We start from the raw sequence: 25,830 nt of genomic DNA on the forward strand, positions 1-25,830 counted from the left end.
TCAGCACACACAAGCACCCTTATTCACGTACAACAAAGGAAAGTGCTGATTCTTGGGAAAGGCCTGGGAAAAGGCTGGGGAGAGCTCATCGTAGCAGCCAACAGAACCTGGCTGTGCCATGGAGCAAGGAGCCGGGCGCTTGGTGAAGGGGATGCTGCATCCTCAAATGAGTGCAGGAGCTGAGACTGTGATGGAGACCCATTTCGGGGAAGAAGATGAGGAAGAGGCCACATTTAACTGCAGCAGATGCAAACTTGGATTTCAAGGTCTTGCCCAAAAGACTCACCCCAACCAGCTGCAAAGGTCTTGCCCCAGCCATGGCGTGGGGCTGGAGGACACCTCTGGCTCATGAAGCCAGGACCCTCAGGGGCTTACACTGTGCTCCAAGGAAGCCCCTTTAACAAGGGTCCCTTGCACAGTCCTGGGTGTTCGGATGCATTCAGGAGCATTGCCCTGAATACATAAAATACAAGATCCGAGTGTAAATCAGACGGATTTGTGCTTGGTCGCTCTGATGCCCTTGATTCCCCTTAGCTGCTGAGCAGCTCTCCAGAAACTAGAACCAGTGCCCACTGATGGGGCGATGGAGAGGGACTTGGGTGGCCATTTAAGGGCAGCACATCAAGTGTCCTTGGTCTTCACCATGGGGCTGGGAGCAGGATCCCACAGCTGGTCCCCGCCAGTCGGGGAGAGGCACAAACACACGAGTGAGTGAGCCTGGAGCAGCATGGAGACAACACCAAGAGCAGCCATGTACTTTGGACACTCAGCTCAGGAAGGTAAAATGGAAACTGATCTCTGAGTCTAATGCGATAAATACAAATTACACTAAATATTAAGCTCAGTTTGAGATCAGAGCACTTGCTACCCAGGCAATCTTAACCAAGCACGATATAGCCTTGGGGAAAAAACACCACCCTAAACATCGAGCAAGAGCAAAGTTAACCCCAGTCAGCTGCAGAATTAGCAATGTAAGAAGTGACATTCTCTAGCTGTCAGCACAGCACCTGAACCTGCTTTAAAGCTGATGCAATAACAACTTGCAGGCCGCTGGAAGTAGGACAGTGTGATGGGTGACAGCACTCACCGGCTGCGCCTTCAGTGCCACAAAACAGCCAGTCACTTGCAAAACAACATCGTCCTCAATCCACCCAGTGGAACGCCCCGGGACACCTCATCACCCCGGCATGCTGCTGCTTCAGCTGCTCCAGGACTTCCCCACGGGAGGTCACAGGGTGTCACCTGAGCAGAGGTGTCCCCATGAGCCAGGTCACACCTTGAGAAAGTGACTCTCCCAGTGTCCCAGCCCCAGAGGTGGCTCCTGGGCCAGTAGCACATCATCAAAAGTCTGCTACAGAGGATGGCCATGCTCCGTCCTCACATGCCCAAGGATGAGGCCTCGGCACGGGATGTCCTTGGAAGTGGGACAGGGATGACACAGGAGCTTTTTGGGTGACCTTAATGGTGGGATGGGGACACCACAAGGGCTGCAGGTGGCATTAGATGTTTGATGGGGATGGCACAAGGGCTTGGGGTGACCTCAACCATGCAATGACAAGGGATCCCCCTGGCTGTGTAATGGGGACAGCCTGGAGAGACCGTCAGATCCTCTGCCATGCCACAGCATGGGGTGCAGTGGTTGTGTGACAGGGACAACACAGGCCCTTGGGATGACCTCAGCAGCAGCGTGGCACGGTACGGGGAAATGGGGATGGAGCGGCACGCCGTGCCCTTGACTGTGCCTCAGGCACGGCGCGGGAGCTCAGGGTGGCCAGCAGCAGGGCTGGGGATGCCCTTGCCCGTGGCGCTGGGGCTGGGAACACCCCAGTCCGTGTCGGGGGATGCCCCGCACGCAGGGCGGGCACGGCCCCCGCGGCACCCACCTGCCGAGGAGGCGTCCTCCGCGTCCGAGCTGCCGCCGCTGCCTCCCTCCGGGGAGCTGCCCGCGGCCGCGCCGCCGGGGCCGGGCGTCGTGCGGGGGGCATCGGGCAGGGGCGGCGGTGCGGGGGGAGCCCGGGCCAGCGCCGCCTCCAGGTACCCCACCTTGAACCGCTCCTCGGCCAGCGCCCGCTGCAGGCGGCGCAGGTGGCGGCGGCAGCGCTCCAGCTCCCGCTCCATGGCCCGCACCGAGCCCAGCTCCATTCGGGGCGCGGGCTCCCCGGGGAACTCCGCCTGCCAGTGCCGAGCGAAGTCCGCCCGGGCCGCCTCGCCCGCCGCCATCCCCGCCCCGGACCGAAGTTTCCCCCCCGGCACCGCTACCGCCGCCTTCCGCCCCCCGCCGCCGCCGCGGGGCCTGACGTCGGGGTCCGCCCCCGGCCCGCCCCGCCTCGGCCCGGCCCTGCCGGGGCGGGGAGCAGCGCGGACACCGCCCCCGGCTCGGCTCCGGCCGCCGGCGATGGAGGGAGCGGGCGGTCCCCGGTTACCCCCGCCGCTCTGTCCCTGGAGCGTCCCAAGCGGGCTTCATAGGGGACGGAGGTGGGGAGCCCGAGCCGGGGCAGTGCTGCATTCCCGGTTGTTTGGATGATCGGTTCCTCCACCCGCACCTCCCGCAGGAGCCGCGAGGATGCTGTGCGCCTGGGGCGGCAGCGGCAGAGCAGCCAACGGAGCGACAGCGAATGGCACAAATAATCCCACATGCTACGAGAAACCGCTCCCCGAGCCAGCAGCAACTGAGCCTTGAAGGCACGGGGTAGCTGCTGAGCCACTGAGCTGCCCTTCCCCAGCCACCGTGCGCGCATCTGCTGGCCATCATCCTGTGACCAGTGATGCTCTGCCTGCCCTGTTGGCCTCAGGATGGACACAAACTCCTGTGGAGGGTGATGAAGGCCCACGTGAGGCTTTTTGCCCACTCTGTCACGGTGTGTGTGCCTGCTGCATTTCAGCTGCCAGGGCAACACGTGTGTCCGGCTCGGTGCCACCCCACAGGATGAAGCTTTCCAACCCTCAGTGGTTTCTTCCTGCCATGCAACAGGGGCACAGACCTCGAAGGGTGCCAGGGGCAGAGGCAGGAGCCTTCAGGCAGTGCAGCCTTCCTCCGCCTCCTCCCATGCACTGCACGATGGCTGGCTGCGGCTGACTCACAAGCCTGTGTCTCTTGTGCCACCTGGCCCTGCCCCAGCAAGAACAAAGCACCCTATTTATTCACCCACAGGGTGCAGGCAGTGTCACAACTGCCTCTTCCTTCTCCTCCATCACCACCCAAGAGTAGGGGCCAGCACAAAGGGTGAGCATCTACCTAGAACCCAGTTCCTGGCTCTCATGCCTCAGCACCACCAGCTCCCTCTCCGTGTTGCCCCTCCAGCACAGCTGTGTCTCCCTTCCCAAGGTGCAGCCTCCCCGAGGAGGATGGATGGTGTTGGGACACTGCCAGGAGCCAGGCAGCCCCCAACCCATATTGGCTGCCTTCTCACCACCCCATCAAGGTTTCACCTCCAGTGAGTGCTGTTCATCTCCCAGTGGCCCCATCAGCTGTCATCGGGAAGCAGCAGCAGTTTGGGGGTGCTGGGTGGATGTGGGTGAGAAGCAGCCAGTCCAGGGCTCTTTGCCTGGGCTGCAGCCACCCCCCTCAGCAGTAGCACTGGGGGTGAAGACACCCAAACCAGGCCTTTGGTCTGTGGGACCCATGAGCATGTGAAGATGCTGCCCAGGATGGGCAAGTGCCCACCAGTCAGCAGTGCCCCAGTGACACGTGCTGGGGAGGTGGGGTATCCCCGGGGGTCAAACCCCTCTGTGGAGGCTGGGGAGGAGGCAGGCTGGTGCCGTGAGTGGCCTGATTTATGCATGGCGACGGATAATTACAGCTCTTTCATCATCTGTCAGGCAGAAGGGCCCGGCAGAGCCTTTACAGCACATTTCTGGCTCCCCATCTCAGCCCATAAATCTCTCCAGCGCATGGCAATAAATCAGTGGGGGCCGAGGGAGCAGGGCCTGGGTGGGCGTTCCTGCTGGCCTCCCACCCTGTAATGGGCACCTAGGTAGGAAGCATCCAGGATGAGGTGGGGACAGCCCAGCGGGATGCACTAATTACAGGCAGCGGGTGGCATCCCATGGCCCGTGATTTATGGTCTGCCCTTGCCCGCTTCCGAGAGCTGGGGCTGAATCCCAAAAGCCAAGATGCTGGGAATCCCCAGCAGCGTTTCATAGGGGCTTTGGGCAGGATGGGGCAGCCTCAGCACTGCTGCCTGCTCTCTGCACCTGTCTCTGCCCAAGCAGAGGCTGGATTTGTGCCCAGATCAGTCCCCTCCACGTCTGCTCTGTACCACACCTCCTGCCTTCATCAAACCCATCCCCATGGCAGGGATACATCTTGCATAGCTGGGTTTTGGACAGGCATACCCCTAAGTGGAACTGGCATGCACATCCTGCTGGCATTCAAGCATCCCAAAGAGCTCCTTGCTCCTGACCTGAGCTCAGTGGGTAAGTCAGTGGCTGGAGGAGCATCCACTCCTGGGCAGAGCAAGACTGGGCAGCCAGAGGGCTGCTGGGGAGAACAAGGGAGCCATAGTGAGCACAGGTGAGTGCTCAGAAATATGTGCAAGCTTCACTTCCCTTTGAAGTCCCGCTGCCTGGTCCTCCCCTATCCCCGAGGCCCTGGCTCCTGATTTATTGGGTTCCTGGAGCAGAGGCACCTAAATTAGCTCCAACTTCAAAGAGCCAAGAGAGGAGAAGGGCAATAGACAAATAGCCCCCCACTAATTGTGGCTATTGATCGAATGTGAACAGGGACAATAGGATAGGAAGGGATGAATCGAGAGGGGCACATTCTCCCAGGGCTCTGGTTTGGCACCAGTCACCCCAACAATTTGTCAGACCCACTCCTGGGCCATTCTTCATAGCATTACCACTTGCACAGGAAGGCATTTAGCAGCTGCTCGCTAATGAAATGATGTGCAAACACGTGATGGTCAGGGGGACAGGGACCTGGCCCTCCCCATGGCCTCCAGACCTGTTGCACCTGGCAAGTCCTTGTGTCCCCCTGGCCTGGAGATGGATGCAGAGAACAAGGAGCTGCTTTCAGCATCCTTTTCCCCAGAGGAAGTGCCTGGCAGGCCCAGCAGCACCAGCCCAGACAGCTCTGCCCCCAGGCTCCTTCTCTCTGCTGGGAAAGGACAGGAAGGCTCTGGAGGCAGGTAGCACTTTAGCTCTTTTATCACCTGCCCCAATCCCCCCTGCCACATTCCTGCTTCCTGCTCTGAGGGCAGAGGCGTGCCAAGTCCCCCACATTCCTCCACTGGCTCACAGAGGCTGCTCCTACCCAGGCACCCACCTACCTCCGTGCCCACCATGGATGCTCCCTGGGGTGCAGCTGCGTGGAACAGCTCGAAGGCACTGTCTCAAAAGCAGCTCAGTGCTCCAGTCCTGTTCCTGGGGCAGGAGCAATTTTGTCTTCTCCTCAGCAACTTCATCACTCTGTGCCTTGGTTTCCCCTAGCTGGGAAATGAGAGATGCTGAAGCAGCAGTGAGTGTGTGGGAGCACAGCCCAAGCCCCAGGCTGGTTCTGAACCACAGCAATGTATAAAACCCAGGAATTCCCTGTTGCAGGCTCACCCAGCAGAGGAGAGGCCGGAGGGGCAAAGGAACCCCTGCATTGCCCAAACTCTTAGCAGGGATTAAGCAACCACTGCAATGTGTGCTTGGTAGAGGTGCTTCCCCCTGTGAGCATCCCACTGCAGCCTCTGGGCAGCCCAGAACTGGTGCCCCACGCTCCATCCCAGCACCATGCTCAGGAGCATCCCTGCAGGCAGAGGCCAGGCCGGACTCGCCCTGTGCCCCTGGGCCAGGGAGCACACCTGCAGGCAGGTGAGGTGAGGAGGGTCGGGATGCAGCCACGTGATGAGCCCATGGTGGGGTTTTTAGAGGCTGCTGCGTGTGGCTGGAGGAGTGCCTCCCACATCCACAGGAGGCAGGACCGCAGCAGCACCTCTCCTGCTCCCCCTCAGCACAGCCATGTCCGGAGCAGTCATGGGGAAAGGCGCGGAGCCAGAGCCCGACAGCTCGGAAGAGGAGCTGGAAGCAGGGAGCACACCCCAGGCGTGCTATGGGCAGGGCCTGTGGGTCTCCCAGCGCAGGGAAGCAGCCACCTGCCTGGGTGATGCCGAAGGGATGAAGGTGAGGAAGAGGAGCAGGCCGGTGCGCTCCAAAGCCAGGAGGATGGCTGCCAACGTCAGAGAGCGCAAGAGGATCCTGGACTACAACCAAGCCTTCAACGCCCTGCGGCTGGCCCTCAAACACGACCTCGGGGGCAAAAGGCTTTCTAAAATCGCTACCCTGCGGCGAGCCATCAACAGGATCACGGCTCTGTCCCTGTCCCTGCACGGTGCCGGCTGCTGCTGGCACTCCGAGTGCCGCAGCCGGGCCGGGGTCCTTGTGCAGGAGCCAGGGGTGAAGCCCAGCCACCCCCAGCTCCCATGGGAGCCTGGTTCCACAGCCGCTTTGCAGCGCTGCCCTCCATCCCCTCTCTACACAGCGTTTTCCCCCGAGAGGCAGCTCCATCACTACGAGAGCCTGAAGGAGGATCGCTCCGTGCCCATCCCTGCCTATTGCTCCAGCGGGACCCACCACCCTGGGCTGCGAGGTGCCTGCCAGCAGAGATACACGGGCAGCCTGCAAGACCCCCTGTCCGGGGCCATCCCCTGGCAGCTGGGCTATTGCCAGAGCTGGGGACACCAGCAGTGCCTCCCCATCCACTGACCCACGGGGCTGGGGTGGAGAGATGGTGCAGGGAAGGTAATGGATCCACGGGACACATGGGGTGTGCGTGTGTCGGGGGGGGAGTGGGAAGGGGCTGTTGTGTGCGAGGAAAGCACTACAGGATGCAGGGCTCAGCTGCGCTGCTGGTAAGAGCTGTGAGCCCCCAACATGCCGTACGGGACCCTGCTGTGGGTCTCTGCTCTGTGGTAACACTGGAGAATGTGGGAAGTCCTCTGGAAGTGCCAGCTCCGTGTTTCCTGTTGCGAGGTCTCACTGTTGCTGGTTGTCGCTGTTATTTATTCTCTCTTGCTTGCTCTGTGAGAAAACATGGCTTATAAACCCAGCACTGCAGCACTGGTGTTAATGTGTGTGGGGTGGACAGATGGGCTGCAGGGATCACACTAAAGCCTCTGGCTGGCTGGTTGCTCTGGCTCCCGCTGCGGAAGGAGGGGGGCAGAACCAGGGGAAGGTTGGTGCCCTGGGACTTTGGCTGCTAAGCTCATTGATGCCAATGTGCCCAGCAGATTTGTGAGGCTGGGAGGGGAGACAGATGCTGGCTTTCATAAAACCCACCCATCTGTCTGCAGTTTCTGATTGTGGCAAAGTGGCTCTGGTGGTACAGGCTGATAGAATGCTCCCGGATGATCCCAGGAGTGGGGAGGAAGGGGGGATTTCCCTAAAAAGGCCCCTTCCTTTTGGCTTAGAAAGCTTGGACTGGCCGGGGTGCTGAGAGGGCTCCTTTCAACCTGAGGCTCAGCAAACTGGAATTGCTGCAGGAATCAGGCTGGGTTTTACAGCCACATACATCACAGCCGGCAGATTCTTGGATAGGGCAAATCACACTGCTTGCGTTCCCGCAGTGCTGAGCGCCCACAGAGCTCCTCCAGCCCTGCTGCTCCTTTCCCAGTGCTCCCAGTCGAGCTCCAGCACTGTCTGCCAACACACCGAGGGCAGTCTGAGCTCTTTCCCTGCGGGGGACATTTCAACCATGGAATATGAGAGGGAACAACCACCTCAACCCTCCACTCCCCTGTGCCAGTCCCTCTCCAGTATCTCCTCCTCCTCCCTTAATCCCCAGGCGGGACAAGGGAGCTGGGCAATGAGCAGAGGAAAGCTTGCAGCAGCCAGGAGAGAGAGCTCTTTGCTCAGCAAAGGAGCCTCTTTAAAGTGCTGACGGTGTCAGGCATCTTGGCTTTAGTATCCAACAGATGTTCCCGTTGCCAAGAGAAGGCCTGCTGCGATGTCCTCTGAAGGAATCCTGCTTCTTCCAACAGCATCCCTGCTCTGGGTGGCTTTCCCAGCTCTGGCTCCCCCCTGGAGTAGCGCATACCCCTGCTCTGTCAGCACCCATCACGTGGGGAGGGAGAGCACAGCAGTACCATCATTCAAAGAAGGTTTAAATGAAACCCAGCAGAAACTGACGCAATGAACCACTCTCCCCACCCAAATTCGCATCTGTTTTACCCCCAGCTCTGGTGGTTACCCCGCTGCTCCTGAGGCACCTTTTGGAGAGGCAGAAGGTGCTGGGTGCGCCCCGTAGATGGCACTTACTGCCAGGGAAATCCCTGACAAATCTGGGATTGATGCATAATACAGAAAGGGTGGAAAACATCTATCTTTGCCAGCCATCCACCCATGTGGGGTATTTATACCTCCATCCTGCCCCTCACAGCACCCCCTGATCCCAAGGATGCTGTTAGTTGCTTTGCAGGATGTAACCCACCCCTGCACCAGCACCGTTTCTCCTTTGCAGGTCAGGACCACACGGATTTGGTGTCGGTGTCTGCAGTCGCTGTGTCTCTCGCTTTCTCACCCACACAAAGCGAGGGCAGGGTGAGCTCCTCACAAAGGGCCCAGGACCTCCTCTCGCCCTGAGATGCTTTCCCAGAGCAGGTGGAACCAGCGATACCACCGGGCACTCACCGACTGCCCAGACACCATCACACCCGGGGCAGCTCCTGCCTGCAAAGGGCACAGGGCAGCTCTAGCCCCTCTCCGCAGCGATGACGGGTGTGTGGCTCTGGTCTTTGCCGCATGTCCCCCACCCACCCGAGGAAAGGCTTGCGGCAAGTAGAGCCCCAGGAACAGCAGCGCTGTGTGCACCGGCACCCGGCACGGAGCTGCCCTCGGCATCGCCCTGCGCCCCGCTTAGGGCTGGGCTCTCACGTTCCGCTGCAGAGGAGCCGAGCCCCTGGGAGCCCCCGGGAAGAGCGGGGGATCGGTGGGGCGGGGCAGAGCCTCGGTTGGAGGCGACAGGGGACACCCCGGCTTCCCCACCCACCGCATCCCCGGGGGCAGAGAGCCGGGCGGAGGCTGAGCGCAGCCGAGGGGCGGGGGGGATCGGGGACACCCCGGGGGCGGTCCGCGGCCCCAATCCTGCCCCGGGGGCTGAACCGGGCTGGCCCCTCCTCCGGCACGGCCTCCCGCGGGGCGGCGGGCCCCGGGCGCAGAGCGGCGGCTGCGGGGCGCTCCCGGAGCCCGCTCCGCCGGGCCATGGCGAGCACCGGCTCCGCGCCCGGCGGCTCGGGCTCGGGCTCCGGCTCGGGCTCGGGCACGGCGCTGCCCACCCGCTTCCAGGAGACCGAGAAGCTGCTGGCGGCGACTGAGAGTCGGGAGGAAAAGGGCCTCCGCGGCTCCAAATCCTTCACGGCCGCGCTGCCCGGCGAGGCGGAGCGCAACGGGCACGGGCTCTCCTACAAGTCGGTGTCGGTCGGGCACCTGGAGGCGCCTCCGCTCTCGCCGTCCCGGCTCAGCCTGGGCAGAGCCTCCTCCATCGCCACCAGCACGGCGGCACCGGAGCAGGGCCGCCCGCGGGACTACCTGGTGCTCGCCATCTTCTCCTGCTTCTGCCCCGTCTGGCCCATCAACATCGTGGGCCTCGTCTTCTCCATCATGGTGAGTGCGGGACCCGCCGTGTGCCCGGACCCGCCCGGAGCCTCCGCCGCTGCCGCCGCCTCGACGGGGCCGGGGCCGGGGCTGGGGCCGCGCCGGAGCTGTCCGCGGTGCTGCACCGGCGGGGACCGGGACGCGGCGGGGAGCGGGGCGGGAGGAGCCCGCGCACCTCCCGCAGCCCAACCGGGATCGCGGGGGGCTCTGCCGCGCAGTGCCGCTGCTCGGTGCTTCCATGGCTCTGGCGAAGGGAGGCGGGCGGGGACCGGCTTCCCAACCGGGGACAGCTCCCGGGGAGGTGACGGGATGGAGATGGATGGCGGGGATTTGAGGATGGGATGCGGGCGCACCCAGGAAAGCGAGGTCCCTGCCGCCCGGCAGCGGTCCAGAGCGACTCGCTGGGCTTCCCCGGGCAGGAGCTGCGAGGCGAAGCGAGGACAAGGGATCTCCCTCCCTCCCTCCGCACCACCCAGCAGCCGAGCCCAGCCCTGCAGCGCAGGGGAGACCCTGGCTGGAGGCTGGCTCCTCGGACACCTCAAAGCGACAGGCTGCACCTGCACCTCTGTTAGGTGCCCTGAAGAAGCTATTTTCTCCATTCAATATCCCCCCTACCTCAGCAAATACACCAACAGCAGAGCAGGGGAGAATAAAGCCAGCCAGCCTCTTGCCCATCTCAAGTAGAGGGTGGCTCAGTCAGCACAGCCCTGCTACTGTAGTCACCCCCTTACATTGCTGCTCAGCCTCTGGGCACCTTTTATACCTTTACAATGGAGACAAATCTATTTGAAAATCATGTCAGGGAAAGTAATTCCCTGCTTACCACACAAATACACTGAAAGGTACCTACAGCCAGCATTTCCCCCAAACCCACCACCACCAACTTGAGGACAGACACCAGCAGTTGCCACAGAAAGCCCTCTAGAGAGACCAGTTTCCATTTTGAGGAGGAATCATCATTTCTGCCAGTGCCAGCTGTCATCTGCTTAGTACAGTTGTGTGGTGGAGCCTGTTTAGGCAGCATACGGGGAAGCCAGCCAGCCTTGTTTGGCTTTGCGCTGCAACGAGAGGGAAAGCAGCTGGGTATTGCATATCCATGGTAATAAACAAGGTCTCTCACGGGGATTTTCCAACCACATTAGCCTTCATGCAAAATAGATTCTCACGCTCTCTCTTGCAGGCGTTACAGCCTCCAGCGCGGTGGGGATGTGCTGTGGGCCACATAAACCCCATGGAGTAGAAGAATAAACAGTGATGAAAGAGCAGAAGTTAGTTAATACAGCTAGACAGAGAGGCACTGATGTGTATTTACTGTGTTAAACCCAAAGGCAGGCAGGACCAACAAGGCAGAAAGACTACTTGGCTGCCTTCTGCTTCCAAAGCAGGTAACAGCATTGACCAGAGGCAGCAGGAATAGGTCTTGGGGCATCAACTGATGCTTACACGGGGGAGGAATGTAATTCCCAGTGACTCCGAAGGCTCCCACAGGCTTAGGTCTCCCTGCAGAATAAAACCAACCCCCAGACCTGAGCAGGAACCAGGCTGTCGTGATTCCTGGTGGCTGGTGCAGCAGAGGGAACTTTCCACAATGTGCTGATGTTCCTTTAGCTTTGCCATTGTATTTTTCTTTCCTAAGTCAATGCTTTTTGCACATGAAAGCTTATTTTTCCTGAGTAATGAGCAGTAACAAGAGAGGAAAGCAAATGAATGCTTTTGGGTTGTCTCATAAATCAGTTTTCAAAAGCTGCTCTCAGATCCCAGCAGGGCCTATGGCCAGTGGTGGAAAAAGAAAATCAGCTCTGGCCCTCAGCCTGGTCCTGATAATGCTGTCTTGTGGAAATGAGTTACCTGGAGGCTCCTCCACTGACACTTGGATGTGTTTTCTTGACCAAACAAGGACCTGGCTGCACTGAGGGGTTCGGGTCCTTCCCCGAGCCAGAGAGTGAGGCTGATGGACACAAGGGAAGCGCAGCTTTGGAACCCATCTTGGAGGGGTGCAGGGCAGGGCTGGGTACCACACACACTGTAGGGCTGTTATCAAAACCCTTCGCCTTCCAACCAAAGTGCAGCCACCTCAGGGAAGAAGAGACCGGTCACTTATCAGTGTACAAAAGTCCAAACAAATTAAATGCACTGAAAAAAATATGTAAATCCACCCAGAACCAGCATACAGTAACAGGGAGGGCAATTCTGCACGGCACTTTGTATCCCAAATCAGTACTGTCATTCCCCAAAGATGTGGGAGAAGTCTAATTATCATTAATTCATGTTAAATGGCACAGTCCTCTAGGTCTGATGGTGATTTATATCTCTCTTAGAATGTTTTCTTCAAGGCAAGTGTTGAGGGTTATTATTCTGAGTAACTGGTGGAAGGCAGCAGAGTGCAACTGAAGCCAGTTCATAAATTGGAAACAATTGCGAGGAAGAGGAGGTGACGATCCATCTTCTCCATCCCTGTAACTAGCATGGAAAAGTAATTGCATTCTTTTGCAACGAGGCAAGTTAGGCAATCTATTAACAAAAAGAACCTCCAGAGCAGCAGCTTGAACAGGGAATAGTTTGAACGCAGGTCAGATTAATACCTCTTTTGAGTCACCCAGCCTTACCTGGCCCCACAGGTGCTGTGGTGCAGCCTGTCCTTCCAGCCCCACTTCTAGTGCCCTACTGATTTGCTGCTGCTGCACCGCCACACAGGGAATCCCTTTGGCACACCCACAGCGCCTCACTCCCCCATAGCCCTCCAGCCTTTCTGGGATAGTCTGCCTTGGCGAGTCTCGATTAATAAACAAGATGTTAATGTTTTTATGTGGAAAGCAAAACACAGGATTAGTGCTACTAGAGAGCTAAAATCCAACTGTTCCACACCAATGAATAACACATGTACAGTAACAATAGCTAGCTAAACAGCCCGTGCCGGTGCTGATCTATGTTTCAGAATTGTTCAGGATAAATGAACAATAAACACTTCCAGAGGCTTTAGTGATAAATATATCCAATTCCTTAGCTTATGTGCTTTCCCTAGAAGACAGCTGAAGCTGCGGATTTCATGGCAATCTATCCCACCCCCTGCAAAAATATTACACATGTTACAAAAAAACGGAGCCCAAAAAAGAATCCCCACCGTTGGAAGCTGTCAGTGAGCAGGGCAGGGATCCTGTCAATCCCTGGGTACCGCATCCTCCCCGGCTCTCACCGGCTTCATTTTGTCACCTCCTGTTCTGTAATGAGAATTGGCTCTTGGCTGCATCCCGCTGGTTTTGGATATGGTCTGTCAAACGGGCTGCCGAGACCAGAAGGAGCAAAGTCTTGAGCTCTCTTGGTGCCAGCATTGGGGATGGTGTTACAGAGGGTGTCAAGAGAGCGGAGCAGGACGGCTGCAGGGATGCAGTGGAAGCAGCTGCCTCTTTGAGGCTCTGCTATGTTATTTACATGGTGATACAAACTAAAACGAGAACATGGAAGCCTTGAAAGCTGCACTTCACCTACGGAGCACTGCGGAGCAGCAGCCAGCACACAGCCTGGGCTGGAGACCATTTGGTCATGGTGCTGCTAAAAGGGAGCAAGATGAAGTGGAAATGGTGCAATAGCGTCAAGTAGTTGTTCATTTGAATCCTCAGTGACATTCCTCAGTTAGTGCTGGAGCTGTGCTGGGCCTCCTATTTCATTTCAAAACATTTGAGAGGGGACCATTTCCAGTGCAGTTATTTCCGAGACAGACTTCTTTTGAAAGGAAAGTGGGATTGTTTTAATAGATTCATAGAACAGTTAGGGTTGGAAAGGACCTTGAGATCGTCCAGTTCCAACCCCCCTGCCATGGGCAAGGACAATGTACTGCCATCTTTAACTCTTTTTAGGTAGCGTATTTATTTTCTTAGCTGTTTCCCCAGTTGTAGGAGCCACACTCCAAAGGGAGGAGCTGGTACACGGGGGCCCTGCAGGCAGCCCTGCATCCTGCTCCTGGTTTCCCTCTTTTCCTAAGCCCTGGCTCAGCCAAGGCAGCATGGCAGGAGGTGGATGGAACAGGTGAAGACTTAACCCCTGTAAAAACGTTAAATACTTAAAACCAGCTCTAAAGAAAGAGTAACTGCTCCGAGGCAGTTAAAGTATCCACAAAAGCCTGTCCCCAGTGAAGTCGAAGGGAGTTTTGCCAAACTCCTCAACTGGATCAAGGTGGAAAACGTTGCCTGCATAGACTTTAAACCCCCTTATCCGATTCCCCTCCCTCCAAAACCCTTTCCCAATGGATTTCATGGGAGGCAGAAGGGCACTATGTGAATTCGGGAAGGTTTCTCTGCCTGGAGAGCCGCGCTGCTCCTATCTGCCTCTTCCCGAGCAGGGAGCTCCTGTTCTGCTCCAGCCTCTCTACCACACACAGCAAATGCTGACGCATGGTGAGTAATTCCACCACAATAACCTCGCCGTGGTGCAGCTCAGAGCCCTTCTGCTAAGTGCTAGGGCCTCCCTTAGCCAAGTGCAGGAAGCCCCAGCATGCTCGCTCCAAGCAAGCCAAGGAGCACTGCGGGCTCTTCTCTCAGCAGTGATGCTGCTTCCTCACAAGGAATTCTTACTTCCAGTATTTTTCACTTGGGAACCAAGTGATTTGCCAATTACAAGTGCGAGAAGCAAGATCAGTCCTTATTTAATCACTTACTCTGAAAGTTTACCATGCAGCTGTGTATTGTGCTTCATCTGGTGAGCTCTGCTTGGTCTTCAGGCTGTTGTGTGCGGGTGGCATAGGTGGAGGCTTCTCTTGCCCAGCAGGTCAGCAGCACTGCTGAACACAGGGCAGTAAGAGCTGGCATCAAAGCATGGAGGAGTCAGGCCACAGCATCACCCTCGTGCACCATCAGGCACCAGGCAAGGTCTGGGTGAGCCCATGCTCAACCCAACCTAAGTCTTTTCCTTTTGGGTATGAGCCCAGATCTGCTCAACCCATCCAGCGCCTTGCAGCTGTGGCAGCAGCAGCCCTTCCCTAAGGAAGCTTCACTAACTTCCCTGGAGCTGCCCCCAGGGTCTAGATCTCTGTCAAGCCCATGGGTGGCCAGCCCTGATGGAGCAGTGAAAAGCAGTTTCCAAGCTGTGCGTTCCATCCACCCTGGGTTGCCATTGCTGCAATTTATCCCACTGAGAGCTGACTACAACAGCAGGGCCCACCAACACCAGCACTAGGCAAGTCCTGTTTTAGCTCCAACCGTTGGGGATCTCTCTTAATCCTTTAATGAGTCTACACACAGTAATTTCCAGGCACCCTCCAGTGCTTTCCCCATCCAATTCCTCATTTCTGCCACAGCCAGGGAGCCATTTCTTTTAGTTAGGAAAGCTTTTACTGAGCTGTCTGAAGAAATCAGGCAGGGAAATCACAATGGAGCTGAAGAGCAGCAGGGGAAATCACAATGGAACTAGAAGCAGAATAGAGAAGCTGCATGGCCTATTCCTTCCCTCCCTACAGCACACATAAGAGCAGGAGCTCACTGTAGGAGGACTGCATTTAGTAACAGAGCTGGTGAACACAACCCATCTATGCTGATGCAGAAATCCAGGGTAAACCAGCGGCACCAAATCACATCCCAGCACAAGATGAAAGCCAGCAGTTAGTGTCCACTTTATGAAAGCCCCTTCCTCTCACACACACATTCAGTTCAGCAGCCAGCAAAGAGGCCACATGCTGCTTAGGAAATGTCTGTCACTGCTTTTGCTTTTGCAGCTTGTCAGTGACTGTTAAACTTGTAATAGACATCACTTCTCAATTATGGATTTGCAGAAGATGATGGTGGCAGGATGCTTTCCCTGCACAGAAAGGCAGTGGTGCCCCTTGGGGGTGCAGTCCCATAGAATTGAGCTGCTCTGGGACCCGAACTTAATAATTCCAGGGTTTTCTATGGAAGAGAAAGGGGCTGGAGCTGTGCTGTGCCTCCTGTCCCATGCTGGGGCTTGCTCTTAGTCACTCTAACAGAAGACAGACTCAAGCCAGCCCAGCTCCTATCCAGGACAAGCAGAACAGCATCTCAAGGCGGGGCTTCTCCAAGCCATGTAAGTTCAGCAAGACCATGGGCTGTCAAAGCCATGGGCTCACAGGGGGAATCACATCACCTCTCATTTTGGGGACTACAGCCAAGGCTACCCTTAAGAGCCTTTTTCTGTGTTTTCCCCAGTCGAGGAACAGCGGGCAGCAAGGGGACCTGGATGGAGCACGGCGACTCGGGCGCATGGCCAGGCTGCTCAGCGTCGTCTCCATCGTCCTGGGGACCATCATCATCGTGCTCTACATTTCACTCAGCATCAGAGGTAACATCGCCTTCTCTTTTCCCCAGCCCAGCGAGAGCAGGACCCTCCCTGGTCTATAACCCACTGTATAGGACACACATGCCCACCATCACCAACCACTACCCTAAGGCAGGTGGTGCTCAGTTCTCACCCCAACTGCAGTGGTAGCACACTAATCATGACCATCATGAGCTGCACACACAGATGCAGAACACCTTGGAGAACAGGGCCCCTTCAGTAACAACACACCCTGTTCAAAGGACCAGAATGGAAAGTCTTCCCATTGCACGATGGTGACCATACAAGGTCCCCCCGGAGACAGATCTTTCCTCGGCAAAGCCTGTGATGGTTTTACAAGGGCATAGTGGGGTAAAAACTGAAGGGTTTCAGCACACAAATCAACCTGCCCAATCCCAAAATGTTTGAGGAGCCTCCCAAACACAAACCCATTTGCCAGCCCATCATGACCAGCATGCAGCACAGGCAAACGGGAACTTCAGAACAAAGCCTAACCCAAGTGCATAAGGGAAGCACCAGTGACTACTGGAAGGTGCCCTAAGACTCTCTTTATTTTGCAGTTTCCTAGAAGACGTTTAAAGCATGCAAATGCCTCGAAGAGGAGGAAGACAACTTTCCTTTTGGGGGTTTTACTTTCAGCCTTGCAACAAAAAATTGTCACAGTGTAGGTGGGCAACCCTGGACAGCCTGCTCTGGAGCGCCGTCGGAAGGAACGCATGCTTCTACTTCATCGCCTCTTGGAAATGAGTTTGTACAAGTGATGGGATAACGAACATCGCCAGAAGGAATGGGAAAGGACATGGGATGCCACGCAGAGAGGAGAAAGGGGAAATCCACTACCTCATTCCCCTCCAGCAAAACTCACGGAGTGGGGAGACAACTAAAGTACAAGAGAAGGGAGTTCCAAGAAGGAAGCTTCTTTTAAAAGGCGAGAACAGGACATTCTGAGGAATCCTCCTGAGGATTTTGGCACAAGTCACTGAATCCATGGGGAGTTGTTGGTTTTTAAATCGTCAGATGCTGTCTCTACAATAAAAATAAAACCCCAAAGCTCAAACTGCCATCGGGAGCTGAGAGCTGCTCCATGGAGAGGAGGGAAGAGCAGAGCTGCAGCAGGACCACGGCTCTGCTCCACACGAAACTGCAGCAAAAGCTGGAGGATGTGGTGGGTGCTTTTGTATTTTTGATGAAAAAAAAAAAAACCAAACAAAAAAGAGACAATGACCATTTGCATGCCTTTGGGAATGTTCTCCATGTCTGTTCCTACGAGCTCTTTTATCGCTTAGGGCAGATCTCAGAGCTGGGAGAGCAGGATGTTGCTGCATGAGAACCCCAGGCTCCTCCTCACCCTGACCCAGTGGTGGGGTTTTTAATGGAATGAAAACTAATGCTGTCTCTGTGAACCCACCCGTTTCCCTCTCTGTGCACCCAAAGCGAGGTTAATACTCATGGAGCTGAGAAAAGAGCCTGGTGTATCTGTAGCAGCAGTATCATGGCACGGAGAGCCCGTTCTACCCACTTACATATTTATGTCACATCATGTCCATCACACAGGAGCTTCAGCATGATCCAGCCCCCACTTTCCAACCCTTTTGGGCTTCAGATTAGGGCTTTCCAGGAGATTTTCAGAGGCAAAGAGGAGTTTAAAAGCCCTGTTCCTTTCCCTCCATCCCTAACATGCTGTTCTGCATCTCTGGAAGTCTCCAGCACCCCCGGAGCTGGCTGGGGTCAGTTCCACAAGTAGTGTTATTTTATAATGTTTTATATTTAATGTAACAAGAAAACAGACTTTGCTCCTCCCAAGCTGCCTGTAGGTACTGTGCACTCTGCCATGTCTTCCACACCATGCTTCTTCCCCTGGGATCCGATCCCAACACGCTCCCTCGAGCCTCCATTCAGCCCCATCCCTTCTTCTTCCCCCTCACCCTGTCCGTGCTGTGGGTTGTTATTGAGGTTGGTCTCTATCTGACCACCCGGACTATGCAAAGTTTTATTGCCTGTGATTTATTCAGGCTTTGTAGGTGATTTCTGACCATGTCCATGGGCTCTGCATTCGCTGAGCCTCTCTTTTATCAGAACTTTGCGGGCACAAGTACACGACCAAGAGCTGCACTCCCTGGCCTTTCTGTTGGCTCTAGCTGGCAACCTGGCACCAAGATACATGGACTGCACCAAGGTACAAGGTGCTTCAAGGCACTTCTGCTCCCAACCATCAATCTCCTGGGGAGAAATAAACCCCAAACAACCCAAACCTTAGATCAAATCGAACGTTCCCGAGGGCTTGTCTGCATGGAGAATCTACTGCACCCCATAAGAAACTTCACACATGGTAACTGCTTCGCACTAGCTTCTTGTCTGGACTATGCGAGTGCACGTGTGGGGTTAGCACAGTGTGGGGTGCGCTGTAAATCCACGCTGTAGTTACCCCGGAACTCAAGTAAAGCCTAGTGGAAGAAAACACTTTAAAGAGGAGCAACCAAACAGGTGACAAGAACGCCCATGGCTCTGCATGGTAGTCACTGCAGAAAGCCACGTCCCCTAGACACTCTGTTACCTTTCTTCCCTGTGTTAAATGGGATTCACAGCTATAGCACATCCCTACAGCACTTTTCCTGGGGCTCCATACCCGTCCACCCCTTTGCCGGCGCTCTATTACAAAGCATTGGCTTCAAAAATGGGCTGAATTCTCCACCTTTCTTTTGCAGCTCATTTTTTTGTGATCCTCAGCAAACAGGGGCCCCTGAGCGCTGCTGGGTGCGAGCTCCCACTCACAGCCCTGCCAGGCTGCCCCTTGGCACCAGATCCCTTCAGAAACCCTCCTTAGAGACTCAGCATCTCCCCTTATGGTTGATGAAACCCCATCAAACCCCCCAGACGTTTCCTTCTTTAACACTCCAATCCAAAAGCTGCTTGCTGGGAAGCACACATTGTTTTCCCCTAGATCTATAAGGGCAGTGCTGCCTGTCTGTGCATCTTCTGCCCTTTGGGCTGCCAAAATCCAGCTTATGGTAAGAGCTGAGCAAGCTCCTCCTTGGGCAGGAAGAGCTGACATTCAGGGAAAGCTGCCGCAATGAGTTATAGCACTTGAGAGCACCCAACATTTATTAAGGAAGAATTTAAATGCTCTTTTATCATTATATAAAGCCTTTCATCTAAAGAGCTTTCCCTCGTTCAAAGGATTAAACCCTGCCACCCCCCACGAGGTGGGTTAGCATTACGCTGCTCTAATTGCACCGATGGCAAAGTTGCTCAGTCACATGAGCTCCATAAGGAAACCTGTGTTTCTGTCTCCTCCTCATTAAAACCACATATGAATGCAGATCTCCTTCACACTGGGTTTTTCCAAGAGCATCTATGCAAACACACACCACTCTTCAGGACGCATTGGGATACCTGCAGTTGGAGGAAGAAGGGGGCCTTGCGAGGCAGCTGCAATGGTCCTTGCCAGAAGTCCCAGGCTGGGGAAACACAGAGGAATCAGAGTTCACCTGAATGCAGGAGAAGGCAGAAGCTTTCCCAAAAGACCCCATGGTGATGATCTGTTGCTTGTACCCAATGTGGTTTGTGCCTCCTGTCTTCACCTGGATCATGGGGCTGCTGAGGTCACTGCTTCTTGCCTCACTGTTAGCTACAATAAAATAGGGAAAAAATACATTTAAATGCCTTTCACTTTAAAAGCTTCTTTCCGATTAGATACAATGATCCTGCCCTCTTGGATGCAGCTTTGTGTTCCTACCCTGCATTCAAATCCAGGGGAAAGCCTCTGCAGCTCCTCCTGACACAATATTTTCCCTCCTTGCATCCTGGCTTTCCAGTGCTGGAGAAATAACTTCCCCAGGATGATCTGGAAAGCCTCCTCTCCCTGTTCTCCCCCAGCTTCCCATACATTTTGCAGCCTGGTATTTTGCCACTAAATCCTTGCTCTCCCCATCCCACTGTTTTATGCTAGCCCAGCTGCCTCTTTGCCTCTTTTGGGTCCACCAGCTTGCATTCATGAAGAAAAAGGTGCTGAGCCCCCAACCCTTGACACTCACCTCACTTACTATTGTGTTGTGAGAGGTAAATCACAGCGCTTCAAACTAGGGCCAGCAGCAGCAGGGGTCCTCTTTTGGTCTATGGGGAGCAGCAGCACCCCTTGTGATTCTGCCACATCCAGGCACAACCGCTCCATTCCTTAACTGTGTTTTTAGCATGCAGGAGGGCGATCACAGCTATGTCACGGAGAGACTTTCCCTCTCCATCCCCGCAAGCAAGCCCTGGTACTTGTGACAGCCCTTTGCTGCCTGCTGCAGCCTCCTCCCTGCACACACACACACATCAGAATCGAGGTTTCCAGGTTTGCAACTAAAACAAGTCATGAAATCCTCAGGGTCTGGCCAATCTCTATCCCCTAGTGACAGAGAGGTGAGAGATCCAAGCGATGCGATGGCGATGCAGCCTTACCTGCGGTGGAGCTGGTAGGAGGATAGCTTGATGAAGAGCTGGAGAAGGTGGGAAACGTCTCTAAATGTAAGCTGAAGTAGGAGTTACGATCGACAAGTGTGAGGTCCCGGTGGGATATAAATACACAGTTTGCACGGCTTGGGAAGGAGTCTCTGAGCAGAGCACGTGGCTGGTGGCACCCCTCTATCGCTGGTGTCCCTGGGCTCCTCTGCCAAGGGTTTGGGGAGAGCTGGGCTCTGCGGGGTGACACAGAAGAGCTTGGTGGAAGACAGACAAGGTAGCTTGGTTTCATACCAGCTTCTTACGGATGCAGTGACCGATGGTCAGGAAAGGTCTAGCAGGAAGCAGTCGGTCACAGCAACACGCGGACGGGTGCTGACAGAGGAGGCAAAAGGGAGGAGAGAAAGCGACAGAAGATTTGACTTCAGACTTTGCTTGCTAATGGGGGTTTGATTTTACTGGTGGGTTTTTCACCCCGTTCCCATTCGTCCCCTGTTTATACTTCACATGCTTCCCCCCTAGAGCAATGCACGAGCCTCACAGGCTCTTCCCCCCCATCCTCTGCCTTTTCCTCAGTCCAGACAGGGTCTCGTTGGGTGTCCATTGCTGGGCTTCACTGACAGGGGTTATCCAGGAGGAGGGAAACTGCTCCTCCAAGGCCCTGCCCCGGACTCCAGCACATACCCCTGCAGTAGCTGCCCTTCCAAATACAGACTTCTCCATGTAGACAAGGGGAGCAGATCCTGCCTTTTAGATAAAATTAATCCCCTGTTTCCATTCAGAGTCCAGGGGGAGGCTGCAGAAATGCACCCGCTGGGCTGCTCCCATGACCTATTCCTTTTGTATCCCCAGTGTGCCCAACCTCACCCGATCACTCGGGTCCTTGTCACAGGACCACGGCCAGGGCTGCACAGTCAAGCTGAGGCAATCGCAGATTTAAGGTCGTTTTTCTTTCGATAGAAAACCTTTAATTTAGGCGAAGACCGCTCGGTTTGAACTGAAAACTCCCAAGCTTGGGCACAAGCCAAGGGGGTGCTGGGGAAAAGCAGCCTTTGCAGAGTGGGAATGTTTGTAAAGCATTTGCTGACACCAGTAGGTAGCAAAATTCGAACCTATAAATACCCATCCGGGATAAGAAACATCAGAAAGGGAACGTGTGCAGGATTCACCAAGGCAACCCTGATGCCACGTGTTAGATGGTGCCCAGGACGCGATCCTTGCATGGAAGCGCAGGGTCTATCCCCCCACTGCCACAACCACCGTCCATGCACCAGCTCCTCCTGTTTTGAAGCCAAACTGGAAGAGCCCCGTTTCACACAGAGCATGAACACATCAGGAACCGCAGCTGGGTGCTTCTCTTTGCTGATGGGTGTTTCTTTCCCTGCAGGATGATGTGGTATATCCTATACACTTTCTTTGTATTTCTTGGCATGAGATAAATTAAAATGTAACATGCATGGTCAAAGCTGAACTTGTTTCTTCTGTCTAAATGAGAGAGAACATCTGAACATTTAACTATTGCTTCACACTCCCAGAGCAAGCGCAGGGTGAAGCGGGTATTTTGGGTGCAGTGGGTGGAAAACCATACAGATAAGCAAAAGGCAGAAGAAAACAGCACAGGGCAGAGCAGACCAAGGTCCGGACAGGTCAGCCTCATGCTGTGGAATCAAGCAGCACTGAGCTCCTTGGACCTGGTCTAGTGGAAGATGTCCCTGCTCGTTGCAGGGGCTTGGAGCTGGATGAGCTTTGAAGGTCCTCCCAACCCGAACTATTCCATGGTTCTATTGTGGGATGCCTGCTGCCAGACCAGGGAAGGAGGAGGAATCCTCCCTGCTTGCAGCACACAGGGATGGGATGGGGAATAGCCACTAGGAACCGCTGCTCACTGCTGGCCCTACTGCGCGGTGCCCAACCGAGTACAGCAGAACACGTTCCAAATCTGCCCAAACCCCCAAATTATTGATCCAACCATAGATTTCAAGGGTGACAGCAATACCTGCCTCCATTCAAAAAGCCTAAAAGCAGGCAGCTCCAGGAACCAATATAAATCCCTTAAACCGAGGCTTGAAACCCCAGCCATTACCAAACCCACTGCCTTCAGCCTTTTCCCAGCCAGGCTGGAAGGCTGCTGGCTGTGGATCACGCACTCCTTGGGTCACTACCAGGGTTTGGTTCTGTGTAACAGCACACTGCTCAGCCAAGGCCACTGATCCTTACTGCAGCTGAAGTGCACAACCACTTCATTCAGCTGCATCCCGACACCCTCCCCTCACCTCACAGCTCTGGCATCCTCTGGGAACGAATGGCACTGCTGCTTCCAACCCAGCTCAGCTTGGAGAGACCAGTTGCCAAGTCTGGGATGAACTGGTTGTCCTACACAGCTCTTGTCTCTGTACAACACACTTGAGCAGCCCAGGGCAGGACTTACTGGAGGTGACAGCCTCACAGCTTCCCAAAGATGACTCCTTCCCTCTCCCAGCAAAGCAGCACGCACACAGGAGGCAGCAGGGATCACAAATGAGCCCCTATGGCCGCAGAGCTGGTACCAGACACAGCGCTTCCATTTCCATCCATGTCTACGATGGAAAAAGACAGATGCAAACCCTCTGCAATGCTGGCAGCCCGCAGCGTGATTCAGCATCAAAGCCGCTTAATGGCCCTGCCTGGAGCCAGTGAGGTTCCTCAGGGCAGAGGCAGGTGAAACTGGGGGCACTGAGGAGCACTGAGCCACCAGCACTGCCCAGGGCTCTGCTCCCTCGATGGAGCCCATGGGTTGTAACTCAGCAGCAAACGCTGCAGTGAAACAGATTCAGCTCTTTGGCTTGCTGGGGTCGCCTTTGGAAATGGCTATACCCGCGCTGGCGAGGCAGCAGGGTGAACAGACCGTCGCAGGCAATCCCTGTGGTACAAAGCCAAATCCCTCTGATGTGACACAGCAAAGCTTTGGTGTATTTGTAGTTTTCAACCAGCCGTGTTATGATAAACCCCTTTTTCCTTTCATAAGGCTACAAACTGGAGGGGTTTTTGGGTGGCAAAAGATAAATCAATAGTAAAAAAACCCAGGAACTCAAAGCCAGAGAGGATGGAGATCAAACGCTCGTGAGCTCATGAAAACCAGCCCTGTTCTCACGTGCATCTCAGACAGCAACCAAAGGGACAGGAGTTAGTTCTAGATCTGCCTGTGGCCATAACACAAAGCCCAGCCCCTGTAAGGCACAGCTTGTCGCAGTGTTGGACTGTCCCTGAGGTTCCCTACGGCTCAGGCAGCACAGCCCTGGTGCAGCACTGCCCGAGCACATCCCAGTGAGGCAGAGCTGCTCCACACCTCCAGCACACTGGCAATGAGCTCAGCTTGCTCTGTCCCATTGCCCTTCCCTTACACTGCCCTACCCACCCCGACCTGGCTCCGTGCATTTTCAGCACATCAAATGTATTTCTTTGGCACCATCCATTCCCCACCGCTTTAAAAACTGCAGGTCGGAGTGGATCTGCTGGTTCTCACTCCTAAACACCCCCCCCTCAGTAATGCTACCTAAATCAGTGCTCTTGATGTGCAGTTTCACATACCAGAGCTCACGTATCAGCTGCTCAGACCTTTAAGAGCCACCAGCCACAAATGCTCACAGCCACACGGGGCCAAGTTTACACCACGCCGCAGCTACTCCTGGACTTTGCCTGTGTTACTCAGCAGCATCCCCTTGCTCCCTCTGCTCACCTAGAAGTGCAGGAGGCACAAAGGCTCTGGGCAATGAGTGTGGGCACAGGGGAGGTCCAAAGAGCCCCTTTATCTGTCCTGAGGGAGAAACAAGCCAGAGGTAGTGAGAAATTCAGTGTGACTCCCACCGCAGTACGCAGCAAAGCAAAGGGACTTGTGGCTGTGGTTGGTGGTACCTGTGCATAACAAAACACGGGCGGTGGGGAGAGCTTTCGAGGAGCAGCTGCAATTGGCACCTCAGCACACGATGCTGGAGGTCGCTTTAAGCCATCTTTGGCCTTTTGCGTGCATTGCTTAAAGAATGCAGCCGGCGAGAAAGCTGAGAGGAAAGAACAATGGCACTGTCCTGGATTTCACTCGCATCAAACCCCAGCTCTACGGACATTCCCCTTCGGTGGCGAGATTCCCCTCGGAGCATCCCGACCATGTCCCCGAAGCAGCCGGGCAGATGCAGGCTCCAGACCTCAAAGCAGGAAGCTGACAGCCTCGCCTCTGATGTCTCACCGAGGAGAGGGGAGTGCCGAGCGCTTTAGCCTCCTGTTTTATTAATACCCTGCTCTGATGGGCTCATGTATAATGGATTGGCAAAGGAACAGCAAGAGGTTTACAGCCAATTTCCACGTTGCGTGTTTCCTGCTAAACACCATAGGCTCCCTGTTCACCTCCTATTTGCCTTTGCTAATGAATTTGCATGAGCTTTGGGGTTCAAGCAAAGGACAAAAAGTTGGTCCCCAGCTCCTCAACTGGTTTCTGTGACTGTGGAGGTTCCAGATGACATCAGGGTGTGCAGGGGACAGCTTCAAGGTTTGCAGTTCAATGACACACACTCCTGGTGGGCTCCACGGCGGAGAAAAGCTGAGCTTGGCTTTGTAAGGGTGCCAAAAAGGTGCCTCCATCTTCCCATTTCCTTACCCAGAACCAGCCTTCCCCTTTAGGGATCGAGACTTCCTCGCGGCATGACTCTGCTGCCTCCAGTGCAAAGCTGTCACCACTCCCCTGCCCACCCAGAGCCACAGCTCCCACATCTACCTAGCGTTCCATCAGGACTCACCTGATCCCACGTGGCACAAGGCAGATGTTTCCATCACATCTCAAACCGGGGTTGGTGTCAGACTGGTACTCTATAGGACCAGTGGTTAGGACTGCACAAGGGGACAGGAGGAGAGCGCGGCTCACCCGGCTAAGTGGGAATTGCACCAGCGGGTCAGGGCACTGCTCTAAATGAGGATCTTTCCTTCATGGTGGTTACTGCTGCATCCTTCAGAAGATGGAAACTCCCATCCAATACCTCCAACAGAGCAATGGGGGTTTCTCCATGAGCTAAGCTACCGCTTTATGTGCTAAGGAAAAAGACAACTGATGGCCCCCATTGTTTCCAGCTTAGCTGTAATGTCGGATGCTATTCTCGGTCAGGAGCTGCTGAACGCTTCTGAGGCTTGTGGAGTTGTTTGCTTTAATAGCACACAGCATGGAACAAAGCAAAGCTGGAAGTTTTCCTGGTGAAATGCTCCTTCTGCTGAGCTCGCTGCCTCTTGGAAACGTTTCGTTATCAGCTGCAGGTTCTAAAGCAGTTACTTGGTCTCGGGTCCAGTTGAGTAAAACCTGTGTTTTATATTCCTCGATGCAAACAGATCGCTTCTCCAACTCCAGTTGGGCAGGACAACAAACCAGCACATCACCCAGTGCACTGTAATTCATTACTGCTCCGAAACAGATGGCCCAGGTACACAGCAAAATGTAATACAGTTAAAGGAATGGTGATAAGACCTAAAGCTCTGAAGCGATGCTCTATTGTTACCTTGATTTTTGACTGC

At 55.2% G+C, this 25,830-nt stretch overlaps 3 protein-coding genes across 3 annotated transcripts in view; 2 read left to right on the forward strand and 1 right to left on the reverse strand.

Moving 5' to 3' along the window:
• ABR (ABR activator of RhoGEF and GTPase) overlaps positions 1 to 2,208 on the reverse strand; it is a 39,319-nt gene extending 37,111 nt beyond the window's left edge. The window contains exon 1 of the mRNA XM_062622392.1: positions 1,884 to 2,208. Within this exon, the coding sequence (XP_062478376.1) occupies positions 1,884 to 2,142 (259 nt within the window). The 5' untranslated portion in view covers positions 2,143 to 2,208. The remainder of the gene's footprint in view (positions 1 to 1,883) is intronic.
• A 3,691-nt stretch (positions 2,209 to 5,899) lies between these two features.
• BHLHA9 (basic helix-loop-helix family member a9) lies at positions 5,900 to 6,752 on the forward strand. Its single transcript, XM_062622398.1, has one exon. It carries the CDS (start codon positions 5,947 to 5,949, stop codon positions 6,688 to 6,690), a length of 744 nt encoding a protein of 247 aa, XP_062478382.1. The 5' UTR covers positions 5,900 to 5,946; the 3' UTR covers positions 6,691 to 6,752.
• Positions 6,753 to 8,709: 1,957 nt separating this feature from the next.
• TRARG1 (trafficking regulator of GLUT4 (SLC2A4) 1) lies at positions 8,710 to 18,544 on the forward strand. The gene is made up of 3 exons (XM_062622397.1): positions 8,710 to 9,585; positions 15,729 to 15,861; positions 16,419 to 18,544. Exons 1-3 carry the CDS (start codon positions 8,725 to 8,727, stop codon positions 16,424 to 16,426), a joined length of 1,002 nt encoding a protein of 333 aa, XP_062478381.1. The 5' UTR covers positions 8,710 to 8,724; the 3' UTR covers positions 16,427 to 18,544.
• The last annotated feature ends 7,286 nt before the right edge of the window (positions 18,545 to 25,830 follow it).

Source organism: Pezoporus occidentalis, unplaced genomic scaffold (assembly GCF_034315485.1).
Source record: "Pezoporus occidentalis ecotype Australia unplaced genomic scaffold, CSIRO_AGI_Poc_V1 ctg241, whole genome shotgun sequence".
NCBI lineage: Eukaryota > Metazoa > Chordata > Aves > Psittaciformes > Psittacidae > Pezoporus > Pezoporus occidentalis.